At 34.0% G+C, this 21,423-nt stretch overlaps 1 protein-coding gene across 1 annotated transcript in view; it reads left to right on the top strand.

Annotated features, from left to right (window-relative positions):
* LRBA (LPS responsive beige-like anchor protein) overlaps nucleotides 1-21,423 on the top strand; it is a 613,453-nt gene that overhangs the window by 138,260 nt on the left and 453,770 nt on the right. Inside the window, exons 29-31 of the mRNA XM_045552108.1 lie at nucleotides 1,867-2,026; nucleotides 4,767-5,208; nucleotides 15,760-15,893. Of these exons, the coding sequence (XP_045408064.1) occupies nucleotides 1,867-2,026; nucleotides 4,767-5,208; nucleotides 15,760-15,893 (736 nt within the window). The remainder of the gene's footprint in view (nucleotides 1-1,866; nucleotides 2,027-4,766; nucleotides 5,209-15,759; nucleotides 15,894-21,423) is intronic.

Here is a 21,423-nt window from a genome sequence, read left to right as displayed (position 1 = left end):
CTCCGAATGTAATGAAATGTTCAACTTCTGAATGGTGTATTATTTTACTAAATGTTGGATATTTTTCCCTCAAAGGTATACTAATGTGATAAGAAGGTACACAATGAAATGTTGCCCTCAGTATGGTGTTTTTAGTTTTTTAAAGATGAAAAACCAGTTTTGTTTTAGCTGATTTTGATATAGAATATGACAGATTTTCATGTAGAATTTTAAAGTCATAGAAAGTATAAGGATAAAAATAAAAATCATTTGTAATTCCACTTACCAGCATTTAGAGTATTATCATTAATAAATATTTGTTGAACACTTACTGTACATTTAGTATTCTATGCTCTAAATATAAAATATATATTCCTTATAAACTTTATAATCTCAATTTTTATTTGTCCCTCTCTTCTTTCTCTAGTAGTTTAGTGCTTTCTTGAGTTCTTGACTGGGTTTTTGTATATGTATAGAATTTGAAGTACTATCACTACTAAGTAGTTATTGAGTACTTACTATGTGTTAAGCATAATACTGGATGCTCTATATGTATTGTCACATTTAATTCTCACAGCAGTCTTAATGAGGAAGATAGTAATATTTGGTTATTGTGCTTAAGATCATATAATTAGTAAGAGGTGGAAGTGAGTTCAGGACCTAGGCAATTTGATTCCTGAATTATTATTTTTTTTTTTGAGACGGGACTGCACTCTGTCACCCTGGGCGAGAGTGCAGTGGTGTCATCTTAGCTCGTGCAACCTCAAAGTCCTGGGATCAAGAGACCCTCTTGCCTCAGTCTCTGGAGTAGTTGGGAACTGCAGATGTACATCACCATGCCTGGCTAATTTTTCTATTTTTTGTAGAGACAAGGTCTTGCTTGTACTCAGGCTATGATTTTTGAAATTTTGATTTAATCACAAGGCTATACTGCTTCCCTATATCTCAGTTCTTTAATACCTGTTATTATTCCTTTAATTAAGAAACCGTCAACTTTTTTTTCCATAGAACCCTTTGACTGTGGTCCATTTTGGGACCAATGTTGCTTTCCTCTCTCCTCATTTTCTTTCGTTGGGCAGGTTCTAAGTCTATTGTCCCATAACTTTGTAATTCTTCTTACCTTCTAATTGAGGTGTCTTTAATTTTCTGGATTTGATTTACAGATTTGAGTTTTTTCTTTAAATAAGTTCAAACCTATTTTGAAAAGTTATCGGAATCGTTATGTGGGTAGGATCCCCTTGAAGATAGAGAATTTGACTAGATTAAGAGGTTATTAATGTACAGATATATAGGTGAGTGTAGGGCTAGTATAGAATCTGAGCCCTTTCAAGAAGTCAGTCTAGTTTGTTTTTTTTCTATCTGGCAAACACTATATTTTCATGTGGTTGTCTGTATTGTTAAAAATACTCTCAATAATTTTTCTGGCAATCCTGTTCTGTGTCTGATGCTTCAATTTTTTCTCCTGGATGTATGTCTTTTAGCACAGTTGTCATTGTGATAGGTTACATATTTTAATTTTATGATTAGAAGTAAAAATAATCAATTATTCTCATAGTTATAATGACTATTTATTTGGTTACTCTTATAATGTATATTAAGACATATCTCTTTATATTGTGTTACTTTTAAAAAATGAGCTATTTTCTCTCTTTCCATGTTTTTCAAGTATAAAACTTCTCACATAAAGATATTTTTCCAAGAATCTTTGCCTAATCTTTGTTCAGGTGACTTTATTAATAAATTTATATAAATGATAATTTATTTCTATATTATAGTTATGTATTGAAATATTTGTGTATATCTTTTATTTTTAAATATTATGATATAAAAAAAATTAAATCATGTTATTAAATGGTGGCATGATCGACAATTTTTATCTTTTCCCAGGAGGATAGCAAACAAGCTCAATTTTTAGCCTTGGCAGTTGTATACTTTATCTCTGTTCTTATGGTCTCCAAGTACAGAGACATATTGGAACCCCAAAATGAACGCCATAGCCAGTCATTGAAGGACACTGCCGGTGAAAATGGGAATATATCACTCCCTGGTAAGTTTCCCCTGTACCCAAAGTTCAAGCAAAATGTAACCGACTTATGATAATTAAAATATTGATTCTGGAATTTAAATCCATTTATGTGTATATAAAGTAAGAGCATATATTTATTTTTATTAATAACTAAATATATTAATTTAAGTATCATGTAATTAATTGCAATTGGGAGATGATTTTTGTTCTTTAAATGAACCATTTAATTGGAAGGTAAGTAAAAAATTGATATCCTTTACAAATAAAGGGTTGAAAATTTTTATTGACCTCAGCATTTGTTGTGAAGAATAACTAACTCATATTCTCTTATGAGATATAGACTTATTAACAATTAACTGTAATAACTAGAGTTTTAAAAGTAGCTATGGGCCGGGCACGGTGGCTCACACCTGTAATCCTAGCACTCTGGGAGGCCGAGGCGGGTGGATCGCTCGAGGTCAGGAGTTCAAGAGCAGCCTGAGCAAGAGCAAGATCCCATCTCTACTAAAAATAGAAAGAAATTATCTGGCCAACTAAAAATATATATAGAAAAAATTAGCCGGGCATGGTGGCACATGCCTGTAGTCCCAGCTACTCAGGAGGCTGAGGCAGTAGGATCGCTTAAGCCCAGGAGTTTAAGGTTGCTGTGAGCTAGGCTGACGCCACGGTACTCACTCTAGCCCGGGCAACAAAGTAAGACTGTCTCAAAAATAAAATAAAATAAAATAAAAAAATAAAAGTAGCTGTGAGTTATAGAAATGTAGTTAGATAAGTAACTATTGCAGTTATAGAAGTAGCCACCACTCAAAAGAGGCCATTTATTATTTAGTCAATATTCATTTAGTACCGAGTAGGTATTTGGGAATATTCATGAACAAAACAGAAAAAAGCAATCTTTGCCCTCATGAGTTTATATTCTAGCAGGAGGAGATAGAAAATAAGTACATGTAATAAACAAATTGTATTTTAGAAGGTGGTAAAAGTGCTAAAGAAAAGAAAAAACTGAACAGAGGGCAAGGAAAGCCAGTGTTTTAGTTATGTATTGCTGTATGATACATTACCTTGAAGCTTAAGACAACCACTATTTTAATCTCATTTTCATGATTCTGTGAGTTAGATTTGGACAGTGGGGATAGATAGTTCATTCCTGTTCCAGATGATGTTTCCTGCAGCTGGAAAGTCTAATATGGCTGTTCCACACATTTATCTAGTTCCTAAGTGGGGGTGGCTCCAAGAACTGGGACTGACTGAAACAACTGAGCTGTGGTTATATGTTTGGGGCCTTGACACTTGCTCTCAACTGAATTCCTGTTTTCTTCCATTAGTATGAAGGGCCTCTCTGTCTCCATATGGCCTCTCACATGTTCTCTTCAGGAAGGTAGATCAGAAATCAGCCACATTTCTTATAGAGGTGTTCATGTGTTCTGGGAATACAAAAGCTGCCAGACCTTCTTAAAACTTGGGCTACTTAATACCAGTGCTACTTCTGCCACATTCTGTTGGCTAAAGTAAGTTAGATCCAGAACAGATTCAAACACTTCTTACTGGGGTGAATACCAGGAGGCATGGGGCAGTTGGATCATTATAGTAACCATCTTCCACAACCAGTTAGGAGGATATTGGCAGTAATATAATCAAGAGGTGATGGTGGGATGGATAAGGATGGTAACTCTAGAGATGGTAAGAAGCAGTCAGATTCTTGGTATATTTTGGTGATAGAAAAAACAGGATTTTTAAACATCAGATGTGGTTTATGTTAAAGAGAAAAAGTAGTTTAGAATGATTACAAGGCACAAGGTACCATGGGTTAAACTGAAGGTGAAACAGATTTTCAGGGAAAGATAAAAAGATAAGAAATTCAGTTTTCAGTATATTGAGTTTGAGGTATCTTTTAGACCTTTAAGAGAAGATATAGAGTTGCAGTTATATATAACAGTCTGACTTTTTCTTTTTTTTTTTTTTGAGGTGGAGAGTTGTAGTGGCATTTAAAACTTGGAGAGTGAATGAGATCACTAAGGGAATAAATGTAGATAGAGAAGATAAGAGGACCAAGGATTGAGTCCCTCTGACTTAAGAAATCAGGGAGAAGAAGAAATTAAGGATGTTAAGAAGGAACAACCAGTGTGGTGGTAGAAGGAAAACCAAAAGATCATGATGTCCTACAAGCCACATGAAGAAAGTTATCTAGTTGAAGGGTATAATCAGCTGCTGCTGTTATGTGAAGTGCTGTTAGAATTGAGAACTGACCTGTAAGATTTAGCAAGATGTAGGTTTTTGGTCACCTTGTTAAGAGCTTTTTTGTTGGAATGGGTTGAAAGCCTGATTGGAGGTGGTGACAGAGAGCAAAGGGGATGTTCTTTGTTGTAGTGGATTTTAAGGATCATTGAATTATTCATACATGTAAGAGGTGTAACAAGTTTTCCAGCTGTAGCAAGCATGCTTGAGATAGAGGTTTTTACTTTATCCTAAGGATTTTTCTTATAGGCCAATGGCTTTCAACCTTGTGTATCTACCTGTTGGTATGTCATGATTAGTTTGGAGGGTTTTTGCAAGTATTTATTTCATTATTTGTTTATTATACCATCTATTTGATTATAGGTATATTTGCTCGGTACATTTTATAAATTAGTTTTTGCTTTTACAACATGACATATTTCATAATTTAACATAGTAAATAGCCATCTATTAGGATTGAATATGTATTTTTAAAATTAGTTCTAAATTTTCTTTTTCATTTCTTCTGTTCCTGGGTACAATGTAGAAAACATACCAGCAGCATGCAGCCCTCTAACTCCAGCATCAGTAGAAGAATCCGAAAGCACATCATCTGCTCGAAGGAGGGACTCAGGCATTGGGGAAGAAACAGCTACTGGTTTAGGAAACAATATGGATGTAACTCCTCATACAGCACCTGCTAGTGTCAGTGCAGGCCCAGATGCAATCAGTGAGGTGCTATGCACTCTTTCTTTAGAAGTCAATAAAGCTCAGGAAACCAAAAGTGATGGAGGAAATGAATTGGATACTAAAGCTACACCATCAGTTCCAGTTTCAAAAAATGTCAATGTGAAAGACATTCTTCGAAGCTTGGTTAACATACCAGCAGATGGAGTCGCAGTGGATCCTCCCCTTCTGCCACCAGCCTGTCTTGGAGCTCTTGGTGATCTATCTGTTGAACAGCCTGTGCAGTTCAGATCTTTTGACAGGTAATGTACATGGTTTTTTGGTTTGTTATGCTTATATAGTTGACACTTGAACAATGTATGGGTTAGTAGTGCTGAACCCCTGCCCAGTCGAAAAAACATGTAACTTTTCATTGCCCCAGAACTTAACTATTGATAGCCTATGTTGACTGGAAGCCACCAATAACATAAAACGTCGATTAATGCATATTTTAGGTGTTATGTGTATTATATACACCATTTTTACATTAAAGTTAGAGAAAAGAAAATGTTATTAAGAAAATCATATGGAAGAGAAAATATATTTGCTGTTCATTAAGTGGAAGTGAGTCATCATAAAGTTCTTCACCCTCCTCATCTTCACGTTGAATAGGCTGAGGAGATGGAGGAAGAGGAGGGGTTGATCTTGCTGTCTCGGGGGTGACAGAGGCAGAAGAGATGGAGGAGATGGAAGGGGAGGTAGGAGAATCAGGAACACTCAGTGTAACTTTATGGAAATACATCATAATTTCTGTTCGATTTTTTTGCTTTTTCATTTCTCTAAAAATGTTTTTATGTGGTACCAATCCTTCTTCCACCATTTGCAGTTGTGTGTCAGCTCTTTTGCTGGGGATGGGGGAGTGAGGTGCTATCAGTGGCAATGACCTTAGGCAGGTGGCTTTCAGGTTCTGGGGAGCTTTGGTACAGCCTCCCTGGTGTGCTGTACCACCCATTCCCTGGGGTGTAGGACACTGGTGAACCAGCCACACTGCTGGGTCTGATAGTTTGTGACACTGCAGCCTCTGAGTAATCATAGGCATATGTCAGTGGGGCTCCAGGGATACATAGGCTGTTGGGTCCCATGGAAGGATGTATTCTGATGGGGTCTGAGCTATCAAAATGGCACCATGCTGTAGCTGCTTTCATCTCAGGTGGTGTGTGGGACCCTGTCCAAAGTCCTTCTCTGGAACAATGTTGTCATGTGGAGTCTAGGCAACTTTCTATAGTAGTCTCAGGCCTGCACCAACCAAGGGACTCTTCTTGTAGGAGTTTCCAGTGGCAATGTGGACCACTAGGGATCCCTTGCTTGCTTTTTCCCTGCACTGGGGAATTTCTCCTGGCTTCAGGTAGAAACCAGCCAGGCTGGCGACTTTGCTTCCCTTTCTTTTGGTGTATCAGAGGTTTCTTGTCACTTTCCTGCTGAATTCCAGTGTTTTATGGGCTCTATTTCATGTGTGATGATGTACTGGCTGATTTGGTCCTTCTTTGTAGAGGAGGCAAGTGCTGCGTGCCTCTAGTCAGCAATCTTGAAGCTGCCTCTTAAATTTTAACTTTTTATAATGGATTTGTATATGTTTTAAGGTAGTAAATGGTAAAATAGACTTGAATCACATATGTTTTATGTATTCATGACATACATAACATTTTCTTAATTTTTTTTTGATATTTCTAGCCTACAGTTAGTGACTTTTTTTAAATTGTCGCAGATCTCCAAAATTTTCCAATATATTTATTAATATTTATAAAGATCTATGGTTAAGTGTACCTATGTAGTTCAAACTTGTGTTTTTCAAGGGTCAGCTGCATTTGTAAATTATAAAGCTAAAAGGGTAACAGGAGTTCAATTTAACACTCCTAAATTTTGAAGCTTCAAGTTTAAAAAGGGAAGTTTTGATCTAGTATATGAAAATTACAGGGTTTTGTTTTTTTTTTCCAAACTGGGTCTCACCCTGTTGCCCAGGTTAGAGTACAGTGGCTTCTTCATAGGTCAGTGCAACCTCAGACTCCTGGGCTCAAGTGATCCTCCTGCCTCACCCTCCTGGGTAGCTGGGACTACAGGTGTGCACCACCTTTCCCAGCTAATTTATTTTTATTTTTTATTTTGTAGAGATGGGGTCTCATTATTGTTGCGCAGACTGGTCTTGATCTTCTAGGCTCAAGCTATTTTCCTGCCTTGGCCTCCCAAAGTGCTGTGATTATAGGTGTGAGCCACTGTGCCTGGCCATAGAAGGATATTTTTGTTGTGTGGTTTACACACCATTTCACATTTTTATTGATTAACATACCACTAAGATCATTTTAAAATATAATTTTAATATTGCATTGGCAAGTTGTATGCTAATTAATTAATGCTTGGGGTATTCTTTGTTACAACTTAAAATTCACTTGTAGTTACAAATGGCTACCTTCCTGCCAGTACCATGCCAGCCTTTGTGGGGGGAGGAGGGGAAAGAGTAGGAATCTGTGGATTCCAACAAACTCTGAAATTCAGCAAGATGTTCAGAGCCCTGACAGCTGATTAAAGATTCTTGATTTTGTGATTCTTCTGCCTTCAGAAACCTTTTGCTAATTTGCCTGAGCATTTTCTTTATATATTATTAAATTTCTTGAAATTCTACCCATGAGACATGTATTAGAGTTTTGAAATATATTATTTTTTTAAAAAATCAATATTTTGATCAGCAAACAATCTCTAACGTAGAGAAAACTTACTGGGACTAAGAACTTTTATTTTTCCTGAGCCATTTGAAAGGAAGTTGCTGGTAAGATGCTCCAATCAGCTCTGAATACTTTATTATACATTTTCTACAAAGCTATATTACATTTATCAAAATAAGGAAATGAATATTGATATAATCCTACTTTCTAACCTTTAAACACCTTTCAGTTTTTATTTATTGTTTCAATAAGGAACTTTACTGTATAAGGATCTAGATTATAATTATGTGTTTAATTGCATCTCTTTATTTTCTTTCAGTGTGGAAGAATAGTTCCTCGTCTTTCTTTGAGTTTAATAATCTTTTCACTTTAGAAGATTATAGCCCAGCTATTTTTTAGAAAATCCCCCAGTTCAGATTTGTCTAATGTTTCCTCAGGGTAAGAGTCAGGTTAATGCATTTTTGGCAGAAGTATCACAGAAGGGACCCTATTTCTTCTTCTTGTATCCTATCAAGTGGTACATGGTTTTGTCTCATAACTGATGATGTTCACTCTGACTACTTATTAAAATGGTATTTTGTATATTTCTTTACTATCAAGGTACTCCTTGTGAAGAGATACTATAAAATTCTATTATCGTTATCATATTTTCAGTATTCACTATTGGTCTTATGGTTTCCTATTTTATTCAATGTGAAATCCCTTGTTATTTATGTTGGTGCTCATATTGTCTCTGATTTTTGCCAATGGGATTCACTTCTAGTTGGCTTCTGTTTTCTTTTGACATGTTCTTGTCATAATTTAACCTTTGCTTGAATCTGTTTTATTGTTATTCATGTTCATTTTTGGACTATGCAGTAGTATCTTTTTTAGTTATTTAGTCTTTTCCCACTTTCAGGTTGTTTATTTTTTTGTGTCTCTTTCCTTTATTTTTTTTCATCTCCTAGAGTTTTGTACTTTAGACCTTCTGTGGCTTGGCCCAGTAGATATTGAAGCTTATTAAAATCATTTATGGTAATTAAGATTTTCTGAAAGAACATAAGGAATATGTAAATTTGGTGGAGAACCTTTTTGCCATCATCCTCTATCATCTTGTGCTTTCTCCATCTACTTAAAGCTTAGGTCAGTGCCCTGGAGTGATGAGATTGACAGAATCTGAATTGTAGGTAAAGGGCATATTAATATACATGTAATGTAACATAAATTTACTGGCTGCTAGATTCAAATGTCTTTTTGTTTTATTGTTTTTTAAAAATAGGTTTTATAGTAATAGGAATTAAACTATTAATCTATAAATCAGACAAAACTTAGTTTTCGTTCTGGCTCTGTCATTTAGTAGTGAATTTGGACAAATTTCCTCCTCTCTAAACTGTCATTTCTAAACTGTGTAATACTATACAGGTTTTTTTTTTTTTTGGGGGGGCGGAGACAGGGTCTTGCTTTCTCACCCAGGCTGGAATGTAGTGAGAGGACTCATAACTTAATAATGCAGCCTCCAACTTCTGGGCCCAAGTGATTCTCCTGCCGCTGCCTCCCAAGTAGCAGGAACTATAGGGGCACACCATCACACCTGGCTAATTTTTCTTATTTTTTATAGAGATGGGGGATGTGTTCTTGCTATGTTGTCTAGGCTGGCCTCGAAATCCTGGGCTCAAGTAATCCTCCCGCCTCAGCCTCCCAAAGTGCTGGGATTACAGGTGTGAGCCACCATGCTAGCATATACAGTCTTTAAAGAGAAAAAAAAGGCAGTACAATGTATTGATGTGAAATGATATTAATCTTTGTGTACTTAGCATGAAGAAATCACTCAATAAATGTAAACTTTGCTATCATATTTAATGAGACATTTAGTAACCACTGCTTTCTTGTGTGTGTATGTACAGGCAGTAAATATTTGGAATACGTATTAGAGATAAAAGGTTATATTCCCAGTACATATATATATATATATATATATATGTATATAATATTAACAAATCAATAAAATGACTAATGTAGAAAAAATAGACAAATGATAGGAACAGGTAGTTCATATAAGAAGAAATACTGTTAATATGCAAATATATAAAGATGATACATATCACTAATAGAGAATATTAAAATAATCATAAGATAATTTCTCCCAAATTGATGAGCAGAGATTTAAGAAATCATACCTAGTATTAATGAGGATATGAAGAAACATTTTTGTTCTGTTGTATTGCTACAGTTTATTGGAGGACAAATTGACAGTATTAATAAAAAATTAATATATGTAAACTTAATTCGACTTCTGAATGTTTATACAGAAGAAATACGTAAGTGTTTTTTGCAAGAGGAATTTCGTAATTAATCTAATATGTATTAAACTTTTACTCTGTGAAGTTCTATTCTAAATGCATTATTTAAATAGGTAGATAGATAACTGTTTTTATCCCTACTTTAAACATGAAGAAACCAAGACACAGAGAAATTAAGTAATAGCTTGTGGTCTTATGCTGGTAAATGGTGGAGCTAAAATTTGATCCTAGGCTGTCTGACTGTAGAACTTGTCCTTTGACTGATGTGCTATGCTGCATTTCATAGTAACATTGTTTTGGAATAGTGAAAAATTGGTTGTGTAGTTGCCGATCTATGAATGATTGGTTACGTGTGTTTTTAAAATACATATAGTAAATACTATGCAGCCATTAAAGAGGACAGACACTATTCATTGACGTAAAATTATAGTGAAGATATATTTTTAAATGAAAAAAGCAGTGTCCAGAATAGTTTGGAATTTATATGTTCACATGTGCTTCAAAAAAGTATATATCAAACTGCTAATAATAATGGCTGTATTTGTATTTTGAGGATGGGAAGAGGTATAAATGATCAATTTTTTTTGATATATTCTTAATTTTTATAATCTGAATTTATGTTAATGTTGGACTGAATACTCAGAAATATTTAACTGGGGCTAGATTTTTAAATTTAATATATCATAGTTGAAGAAAGGGATTTCCTTATTAATGATCAAAATTTTATATATTATAGCATTTATTTCTTTTTAAATAGTGTAGAAATTAAATCTATGCTTTACTGATGCCTTAAGTAAGTCGATTATGAACTTATTTAGGAAACTATGCTTAGGTCATACATTTTAAGGGGTTTATTGAAATAGAAAACAAAGGGCAATTTTGATGATAGCATTTTCCAGGATGTTCTGTGAAACTTAACATGTCTGGTATGTATTAAATATATTATCTTATGGCAAGCAAACTGCTCTGTTTTTTACCCCTCTTTTGCTTAGCTAGAGATACCTTTTGAAAAATTTTCATGCAGTCATGGACTAGTGGAAGATCTTTGGGAATTTCAAAGCATCCCTCTGATCATGTATTTATCTCAGGAATGCTGTGTCAGAAATCACAACTCTCCTCATATCTTAAGAATTATCAACTTCCAAGCAATAGCTGGAAAGTTTAGAGTAACAGCTACATGAGTGAAACCTTGCTGAAAGGCTGCCAGGTTGTGGGCTTTTGTGCACAGAAAGGTGTTTGTGTTCATTCCCATGCCAGAATTCTTGCTCTTATCTAATTTGAAGATCCTCTGTGGTGATTAGTGGATGCCAGGGACTTATCTTGATAAAGTTCAAGGGCTGGTCTGGCTTTTCAACTGGATCCTTAGGGACTAAAGTGGTAAGGTAAAATGCTGTTTTCTCCTTTAGTGAATTATTTGCAAGTTAAATAAAATAGCATTTATGTGAAGGTTTGTGATGTTTGAAACTGATATAATTCTGTAATGGAATGTCTGAACTTTACTGATCTTGAAGACATTGTTGCTATTTGTCTATTGTTAATAAATTAAAAGAAACCATCGAAAGAGTGTAGTCTCCCTTGTTCAGGTAAAAAACCAAAACTGTGTTTTTACTTGCTATGTGTGGGACTTTAGGAAAATTATTTTTCTTGTATGTAAAATGGGAATGATAGTTTGCACTGCTGACCTCATGGGTTGTTACAAATATAAATGAGATAATTCATATATTTTTTTAGCATAGTGCCTCACAAATATTAAGTATTCATTAAAGTTAGTGAGTCCATAAAGAAATGAACTATAAGTATAATTTTATCTCTTTAATATTTAGTTTTTAGTTGACAGCTTGAAAAACTAGCTTGCATAAGTGGTTATTTACTTTCCAATTTCTTTATGCTAGAAGTTTTAAGTACTTTGTGTTAAAATTCATGGCAGAAATAAAAAGTTCAGATAATTGTTTCTTAAACATTAAAAAGGATTTCAATTTAAGTAGAAACTTAATCTGTAGCCTGAGAAAGGTGCTAGAAATATCCCCTAGAACATTGCCTAGGTTGTAGACTCTCAAAATTTTGTCAAATGGATATTATATTTTCTTTGTGTTTTCCAAAGATTCGTATAAAAAGATAATGTGAAATTCTTAGTTTCTGCATGATCACTGTTAAGTACTGGTAAGTTAAAATTCCTGGGTTATTTTTGTAAACTAGGACGTGCATTATTACTAAATTAGATTTGCACTTCTATAGAGCAAGATAAACATGGTTGTAGTTAAAGATCTCCTCTGTTGAAGATTTTAGTCATTTACATTGAAACTTTATAATAATAATGAAAATGGTTGGTAAAGAGTATGAAAATATCCCAAAATTTTCCTACTGCCTGTTGTCCTTTTAACTGGATCATTGTGATTTTAAGTTTTAGACAAACCTAGGTTGCAGGGCAATTCTTCCATTTACTTTGGTAAGTTACTTTACCTTTCTGAGCTTTACTTTTTAAATTTTTTAAATGGAAGTTATTATGTACCTTAGGATTGTTTTGAGAATTGAATAATCATTCTTGGCATATTGTCAGTACTTAATAAATCATAGCTGCTGTTAGAATTTGTAATTTTATATTACATAAAAGGATTTTGTGGGAGCACAAAGAATAGTGCATTATGAACTTTGACTTTGGGAGCTTGGGAAGGCTTACCTTTGAGCAAGGTTTTGAAAGATAAGACAGAGGTTTGCTGTTAAGCAGGACTAAGAGGAAGGCATTGGCTGAGGAAGAGCATATAGAAAGGGTTGGAGTTTTGAAATGATACAACATGCTTAGGAACTATGAGAAGTTACAGAAGTTTGTGAGGAATGCTGGGTTAAAAGTAAATCTATGTAGGAAGCCATACTTTAGATGTATTATTCTTGAGAATATGCCAAAGATCTTGGACAATAAATATTTACTGAATTGAATAGAAGAATGGATATTATTCATGGCTGAAAGCATTATTAACAGCAAGAGACTAAAGGATTAGAAATGAAGTCAAGTTCTTTTGCTGTGTTTAATTAACCATGTCTTGTATAACTAGGGATTGTGCGTATATGGAACATTTGCGATAAATTTTTTGTTACCAGATATATGAAAGTGTTCAATCATATAGAAAAGTTGAAAGAATTGTGCAGTGAACACTCACAGACCCATCATATAGATTCAACAGTTAGCTGTTAGCCCTATTTACTTCATCATGTAACTCTCCATATATCCGTCAACCAATCTTATTTTTTGATGAATTTCAAAGTGAGTTATAGGCATCTCTTCACTCTTAAACACTTCAGCATGCAGCTCTCTAACTAGAGAGCAATATAGTTTTTTAAGGTAAAATTTACATATAATGAAAGAGACAAGTCTTAAGCATACCATCTGACAAATTTATATACTTATGTAATATAACGTCCTCATCAAGATATCATCAGTCTTGAAAGTTTCCCCTTCTGAGCCAATCCCTGTCCCCATTTCTCAGAGGCAGTTACTATTCTGTTTTTTTCCTAGCATAGATTAGTTTTGCTTGTTCTAGAACTTCATATAAAAAGAAACACATAGCATGTGTTCTTTAGTATAAGGTTTCATTCATTCAGCATAATGGTTTTGAGATTTATACCTGTTGTTATGTTTATCAGTAGTTTGTTTCCTTTTATGGCTGAATAATATTTCATTGCATAAGCATACTACTATTTTAAGAAGTTTATTTTTCTGCATAAAGGACATTTACTGTTTCCAGTTTGGGGCTGTTATAAATAAAGCCTGTGTGAACATTATTGTGCACATTTTTTGTAGACATGTTTTCTTGAGGAAATTCCTAAGAGTGGAATTGTTGGGTCATAGGGTAGGTAGGTATATATCTTAAATTTTGATTATAGAAAAAACAATTTCATTTTTCTAAATATTATTTTCTGTTGCTCCTGTCAGTCCTTACTTATTGTATAACTAAACTAGATTTTGCTGGTTCTTTCTTTTGTGAACAAATGTGAATGTACATTCTCCATATTTCGCCTTCCTTTCCCCTCAAAAAATAGGTTGCTAGAGGATAGAGATTTTGTTAAGCAGTAGGTTTGTAAATGTCTCCCTAGAGTAGGAAATATACAAATTACATTTTGTATTGTTTTTTGAGTGTACCACCAGCACACATGCACACACGCATACACACACACACAGGTCATATCTACTCCCCCTTAAGTCAATAATCTTCATCTGATATAAGCTGCCATGATTTAAACACACCATTTTGGATTGGGGGCTCAGGTGGCTGTTGCTTCTATTTTTTAGTGTATAGTTAACATTGGCAGTCACCCTTATAATGATGTGACACCAGCTACCCCCAAGTACATTGAATAAGCTATGCCTAGCACAAGAGAACTTGATTTAATTGGCAACAGTGTTTGCCCTCACATGATAGGCACTGAAGTAAAACGGAACCTATTTTGCTTTGTGTTATCTCTTTTTGAAATAACAACAAAATGTATTTTTAAAATATTTGAATTACTTTTTACTTTTGAATGCATTTATTGGGATCAAGTACCTAAGTAACTTTGTTTAGAAATTGAATACTTTAAAGCTATTATGGGAATACTTGCAGCTTGCAGTTGCAGTATTGTCAAGAAAAGATGTGATTAAATAAATTGAATGTTGAAGTCTTTAGGCTTATGGTTAACACCAGGTAATTAAAAGTAAGCACTGCTGTGGGAGTGCATTATATATCAGCTGTCCTCTTTACCTCATTAACTGGGTTTTGCATGTTTATGGAGATAAATTCAATTAAAAATGCCTTTTAAGTTACGCTTAACAAGGTCTTTTAGTTACTATTTTGGTATAAAGTATTACACTTTAATTGAAATTGGCATATCATAAATACCTGTGTTTGAATAATACACAAGATGAACAACTTTGATTATTTGACATTTTTGCATCTACTGTTTATTCCTCCTATGCATTGTTTTTCCATATGATATTATTGAAGGATATACTCTTTGGGATTTAAAAAAGAAAAACTTGGGTTGTATACATGTTAGCAAATTGTTTATATCTCCATTGTTTTTTTTACCTTATAAGATTTCTGAGGTTTTATGATTTCAAATTAGTAATGCTTTAAAATCCTTGTTAGAAACATGGTGAGTTTTCTTCTTCAATTCTGAGGTTAAGAAAAAATTACTTTTCTACCTGAGTGCCAACATTTCTTTTCTAATATACTTTTGGTTATATCTTATTTGTTAGATTATTAAAGATGATCCTAAATTTAAAAAAATACTGTAGTGAATATGTTTAAATGTTAAAATGGATTGTTCTATTTCCATAGGACATTGTTCTAAAAAAATTGAAATGCAGATAATTATGAATAGCATTATAGATATTTCATGTTGGGAGGAAATTCTAAATTGTACATCAAAATAGAGATAAAAAAGAAAATAAGGGACTGGGCATGGTGGTTTATGCCTGTAATCCCAGCAGTTTGGGTGGCTGTGGTGGGAGGATTGCTTAAGCCCAGGAATTTGAGATCTGCCTGGGCAACATACTGAGACCCCATCTCTAAAAATAAAATAAAATAAAATAAAAAAGTAACTAGACATGGTGGTATATGCCTGTAGTCCTACCTACTAGGAAGGCTGAGGCGGGAGGATCACTTAAGTCCAGGAGTTTAAGTCTGCAGTGAGCTATGATTGCGCCACTGCACTCCAGTCTGGGTGACAGAATGAGACCCTGTCTCAAAACAAAACAAACAAACAAACAAACAAACAAACAAAAAACCCCAAACCAGAAAAAGTTAGCTACCTAGTTTCTATTTCAAAATTCAGAAATTCATGTAAGTAATGCAAGTGATCATTTGTGTTTTTCAATCTACTTCTTTTTTTATTGTTATTACAGAAGTGTCATCATTGCAACCAAAAAATCAACAGTCTTACCTTCTACACTTACCACAAGTATACCTACCAACACCGTCAGTGTGGTTTCTTCAGTAGATTCAGCTCAAGCCTCAGATGTGGGAGGAGAATCACCAGGTGAGTTAGTTACAATCAGTGATTTCTATAAAAAAGTTTTTAGACCTAAAATTTTAGCAAAGTTTAGGATTTTTGATAAAGTAAGTTTTTTTGGGTACATTAGAAACCCTTGTGCTTTTATATTGTTATTTATTTTCTGAATAAATTTGATTAAAATTAAATTAAGTCAGGGATTTCAGCATTTTCTCCACTGAAACCTAGTGGTGTGTGATGGATTAGATGCTACTGGTTGGGTGGATTATAAAAATAGTTTTTTCCTTTTTTTTGTTTCCCTGTACTTGAGAAGATGTATATAGATAGTGGTTTAAATAAGAAAATCTTGGTGACATGTAGTCTTTTAATCTGGTTATTGATCGTCAAATGTCTACCTAGTATGTACTACATTGTTTTCTTTTGCATATTTTTCTGAATTAGAGGATTGGAAAGGGAATGCTACTCTGAAATACAGCATCATTCTGGTCATACTAGTTCAGCAACTCTCATGGCAATTTTATTTTTGTCCATCTCTTCTTCTATGTTCCTTCCAAGTACAAAAGCACATGTATGGATGCAGGATCTTAATTCTTTATGTGTTAGTAGGAAGCTTGGTGGTGATATTAGGTAAACTTGAAAAATGTGCCGCACTAAAATGACCAAATTAGGGGGCCAGGCACAGTGGCTCATGCCTGTCGTCCTAGAACTCTGGGAGGCCAAGGCAGGAAGATTGCTTGAGTCCATTAGTTTGGGACAAGTCTAAGCAAGAGTGAGACCCCGTCTCTACAAAAAATAGAAAAATTAGCTGGGCGTCATGGTGCGCGCCTGTGGTCCCAACTACTCGGGAGGTTGAGGCAGGAGGATTGCTTGAGCCCAGGATTTTGAGGTTGCAGTGAGTTATGATGATGCCACTGCACTCTAGCCCGGGACACAGAGGGAGACAGTGTCTCAAAAAAACCAAGTTAGGACACAGGGGATATTATTTTATATCAGTAGTATTTTTCCAGATCTTGTGCTGTTTCATAAAAAAATTAATAGCAAGATAGGGTATCCCTAAAAGGATTTATGTGAGTCTAGAAAGAGATTAATGAAAAATTAAGGAATTTTGAAGGAAAGACTTGGTAGAAATGATACTTTCATTTCTTCTTTTGGGACATCTCAGCAAGGTTTTACCTTCTATTCTGCTGTTCTACCTTTATTTGGCAAACTGTTGTATCTTGGAGAGTTTTGCTCCAAACTTGATGTTGCTATTTGTCAGTAGTTGGGGACTTTTCTTTTTCCTTGCTATGTACTATATAATCATGTGTTCCAGAAACAAATGCTATGATTGTTTATTCCTTTTGTCTTCCTTATTTTTTTCACTATTATTTCACTTGAGTTAACAAAAATAATTTTTTCCAAAGTTGAACTGTGATTAATTTCTTACAAATTTTATAGTGTTTAGCGATAAGATAAAATGTTCACAGTAGGTTAAGTAAAAAAAAAAAGTTATATGTAATTCTTTACATACTATATAATTATAACTATGTAAGGTATATACTAGTTTACTGTGAAGTTACTTGATTATCTCTATGCAGTTGGACTACTGGCAATTTTGATTTTCATAATTTACTTTTAGTATCTTTTCCAAAATTTCATCAGTAGTCTTATATTATTTTTATTCTTAGGAAAAAATAATTACTAGATCAGTTTTAGGTTTACAGAAAAACTGAGTGGAAACTACAGAGAGTTCTCACATTCTTCTTCATCTCCATCTCTCCGGTTTCCTCTGTTATTAACTTCTTGTAATGGTATGGTACATTTTTTTTTCATCTGTGGCTTGGTGAGGAATACAGAGGAAAAAAGTATAAAACTCTAGCAGATTTTTAATCTTCTTTATTGTTCCATTATACTTTTATTATTATTTTTTTAGAGAGAGTCTCACTGTGTCACCCAGACTGGAGTGCAGTGGTACCATCATAACTCAGCTGCATTCTTGAACTCCTGGGCTCAAGTGATCCTTCCGCCTCAGTCTCCTGAGTAGCAAGGACAACAGGCACATGCCATCAGCTTGGCTATTTTTTTTATTCTTATTTTTTGTAAAGATGGGATTTCACTATGTTGCCCAGACTGATCTCAAACTCTTGGGCTCAAGTGGTCCTCCTGCCTCAGCCTACCAAGGTGCTGGGATTACAGGCATGAGCTATTGTGTCTGGCCTATTCCATTATACTCTGATACTCCTTTTTTCCTTTGGAAAAGAAATAATTTGGTAGTCCATTTGGAGCTGGATATGCAGATTTTTGCACCTCCATCCACCTCCAAAGTCCTGTTTTAAAAAGTCAACTATGGTTTTTCTAGACTAGCCTTTTTTGGGAAAAATGCAATAGTCGTTGATGTCTATGAACCTTTTTACTTGCCATCTTTTTAACTCAGTGATAGTGAATTTCTCAGTAACTTCTCAGAGCAAATGCAATGATTTCAGAAGTTCAGAGTCAACTGAGCAGAATATTTTCCTCTTATTTTGAATATGCTGCCCTTAAATTTCAGTTTATGGGGCACAGTAAATAGGACACTTTGATTGCTTTAAGTATATTCTTCAATATTTAAATCATGGAGGTTTTAGAAGAGATAAGAAGTAGAGAAAAAGCTGAGACATGCGTAATATTTAACATGAAACAGTATTATACATTTCTTTCTGAAGCCATTGTATGTTTTCTAGTAAATCTGTTGTAAAAAAAAATATTAACCCTAAAAATCTGTGTGCAGAATGACAAAATAATTTGCTGTCATGAAGACTATTGTATTTGTTGGTGAAACGTACAAAACCCCTGTGTTACTGATCTAGCTTATAATATAACTTATTTCCCTATTATTTCAATTTTGTATAATTTGTCATGGTGATGTTTCTCAAATAGTTCCTTTTTTTTCCCGTTTTTAGCTGGAATTTTTAGCTATTTTCTATTCCTCCCTAACTTCTCTCTTTTTTTTTTTTAATTGTTCATTCCTTTTTCAGTCATTCCAAGTCTTCTTTGTGATGCTGGTCTTTCTTTTTATTAATTGTTTCGGTTTCCACATCTAATTTTTTGTTTCCTCATCCTCTTGTGCTGTGCCCTTGTCACGATCATATGGTTTCTACATTTAAATTTATTACTTCTATTCCGTTCTGTTAATTGATGCCATGAGCATTACTGCCTTGGTAAGAAAATCTAACCTAATCTAGTGTTTTCAGTTTTCCTACTTCTTACTTTTACATGCTTTTGCTTACCATACTTGCCTTTGTACCTTGTTAAGTACTCTTTTCACTTGATATTCAACCCCCCTGCCCCCAGATAAAGAATTGTCTCTTCCTGGTCAATATTTTTAACTGATAGATTTTTGTTTTCTTTTTACTGGGTCTCTAGATTTAAGTTATCTGCCATTTAAAAAATAGATAAATATACAGAGGGTCCCCAACTTTGCGATTTTTCAACTTTACAATGATGTGAAAGCAATACACATTCAGTGGAAACTGTACTTCAGGTACCTGTACAGCCATTCTGTTTTTCACTTTCAGTACAGTATTCAATAAATTACATGAGACATCTACCACCTTGTTATAAAACAGGCTTTGTGTTAGGTGATTTTGCCCAGCTGTGGGCTAATTTAAGTGTTGTAAGCATGACTTAAAATGCAGATACTCCTTGACTGACATAGGGCTGCATCATGATAAACCCATTGTAAGTTGAAAATATCGTAAGTTGAAAATGTATTTAATACACCTATCCTACTGAACATCGTAGATTAGCCTAGCCTACCTTAAACATGCTCAGAGCACTTACTTTAGCCTGCAGTTTTGTTTACTCCCATGATTGTGTGGCCGACTGGCGTCATAATACAAATTGCTAGTTTGGGAAAAGGTCAAAATTTAAGATTTGAGGTATGGGGTTTCTACTGAATACATACTGCTTTTCCACTATTGTAGAGTCAAAAAATGTTGAACCATTATAAGGCGGGGATCATCGGAAATTTTCAACTTACTGGATTTACATAACCCTATTGTAAGTCGAGCGGCATCTGTATATGTAAATAAATGAATATATATAAGTAAATCAGTATTAAAGTGTATTTTCTTTCTCCTGTTTCCAGCAGGATTTGGGAAAAAAAAATTGTGGATGAATTGATAGTTGTTGAAATTGTGTGCTGAGCAGGGCAGTTTATTCTTGCAGATCTGGGTAAATTAGATATTAGTCTTGGTTTGGTCTTGGATTATTTTCTTTATATAAAAGCACAGTTAATACCTCTCCCTGTCAACCTAAGCCTTTGTGTCTTGTAATGACTATAATTCTGAATTTTTATAATTAGTCAGCAACAAAAAATGAACTGTTCAAATTGAATAACAGACTATTGGTTAGTACAGCATATTAGTGCAAATGGGAATTTCTTTGGAAGAAATCATGTGAATATAAAACATAACCTATGAGTTTCATAGCAGAAAAATTTAGACTATTTGGAAATTTTAATATCAGAATGAGACTTCTAAATTTTATATGTGGCACAAGCAAAGAGAAACTAAGATTGGATAGCTTCTGATCCCAGGAAAAGAATTAAAGCTTGTCAACTTTATGTGGTCAACTTTATGAGGTCAAAGTTTTTTCTATCAAAATATTATCATGGAAGTAATTTTATAATTTAGCATAAAAATTGAGGATTTGGACATTTTTATTTTGAAACAGTGTACATTATCAAAACTGTAATTAGTATACAAAACTTTTTTAGTATACAAATTTCAAATTTTAGTTTGAATAGTATACCCTGACTTCTGCAACATTTTATGCAGTAAAAAAGCATAATCTAATAGGAACAATGGCAGCTCTTCCTTAATAAGTGGTAGAAGGTATTCATCAAAGGATAAGGCATACGCTTTGTATATGCATATTTTCAAGAAAATAAAAAAACAGGATTTTAGTGAATATATCAAAATCTCGAAATTTTATATCAGCAGATTTTAAATTTAATTTTAAATCAGCAAAGATTTAATTTCCTACAATATAGTATCCCTTCTGTATTTTATGATGTCATTATTCCTTTTCAAATATGCTGTTTTTCGACCAAGCTACAAAGAAAGCATAAATGATTAAATCAAAATTGAAGCTAGCTCAGTAAAGGAACTAAGTATACTCTTCTTCAGTAATTTATATGCTGGGTGTTTGGTAATTTGCTAAATTTAGTAATTCTATTATTTACTACAATATTGGGCTCTATTCTGTTTATCAGAGCCATGCACATTACTAAGTTTTTTTAATATAGGGCAAATGTTTGAGCCGTAATCTTTGCTTTATATAAGATTTTGGCCAAGAGGCTTATCATTACTCAATAAAAGTTTCATTTATTTAATGAGTGAGCGAGAGAGAAATACACAAATACAACATAAGTGTTTAAGGATTAAAAATTGGCATTTGGTTTAATGATTCTTCATTTCAAGGGACATTAGTTATTTAGACCCTAAGGGACCTTGAATAAACAATTGGCAACTCCCTGGACAGAATGCTAGACAGATGATATATTTACATGTTCCTTTTTGTTCTTTTGAATGTCTGG

Source organism: Lemur catta, chromosome 5 (genome assembly GCF_020740605.2).
Source record: "Lemur catta isolate mLemCat1 chromosome 5, mLemCat1.pri, whole genome shotgun sequence".
In the NCBI taxonomy this organism is placed as follows: Eukaryota; Metazoa; Chordata; class Mammalia; order Primates; family Lemuridae; genus Lemur; species Lemur catta.
This window is presented reverse-complemented; position numbering and strand designations above follow the sequence as displayed.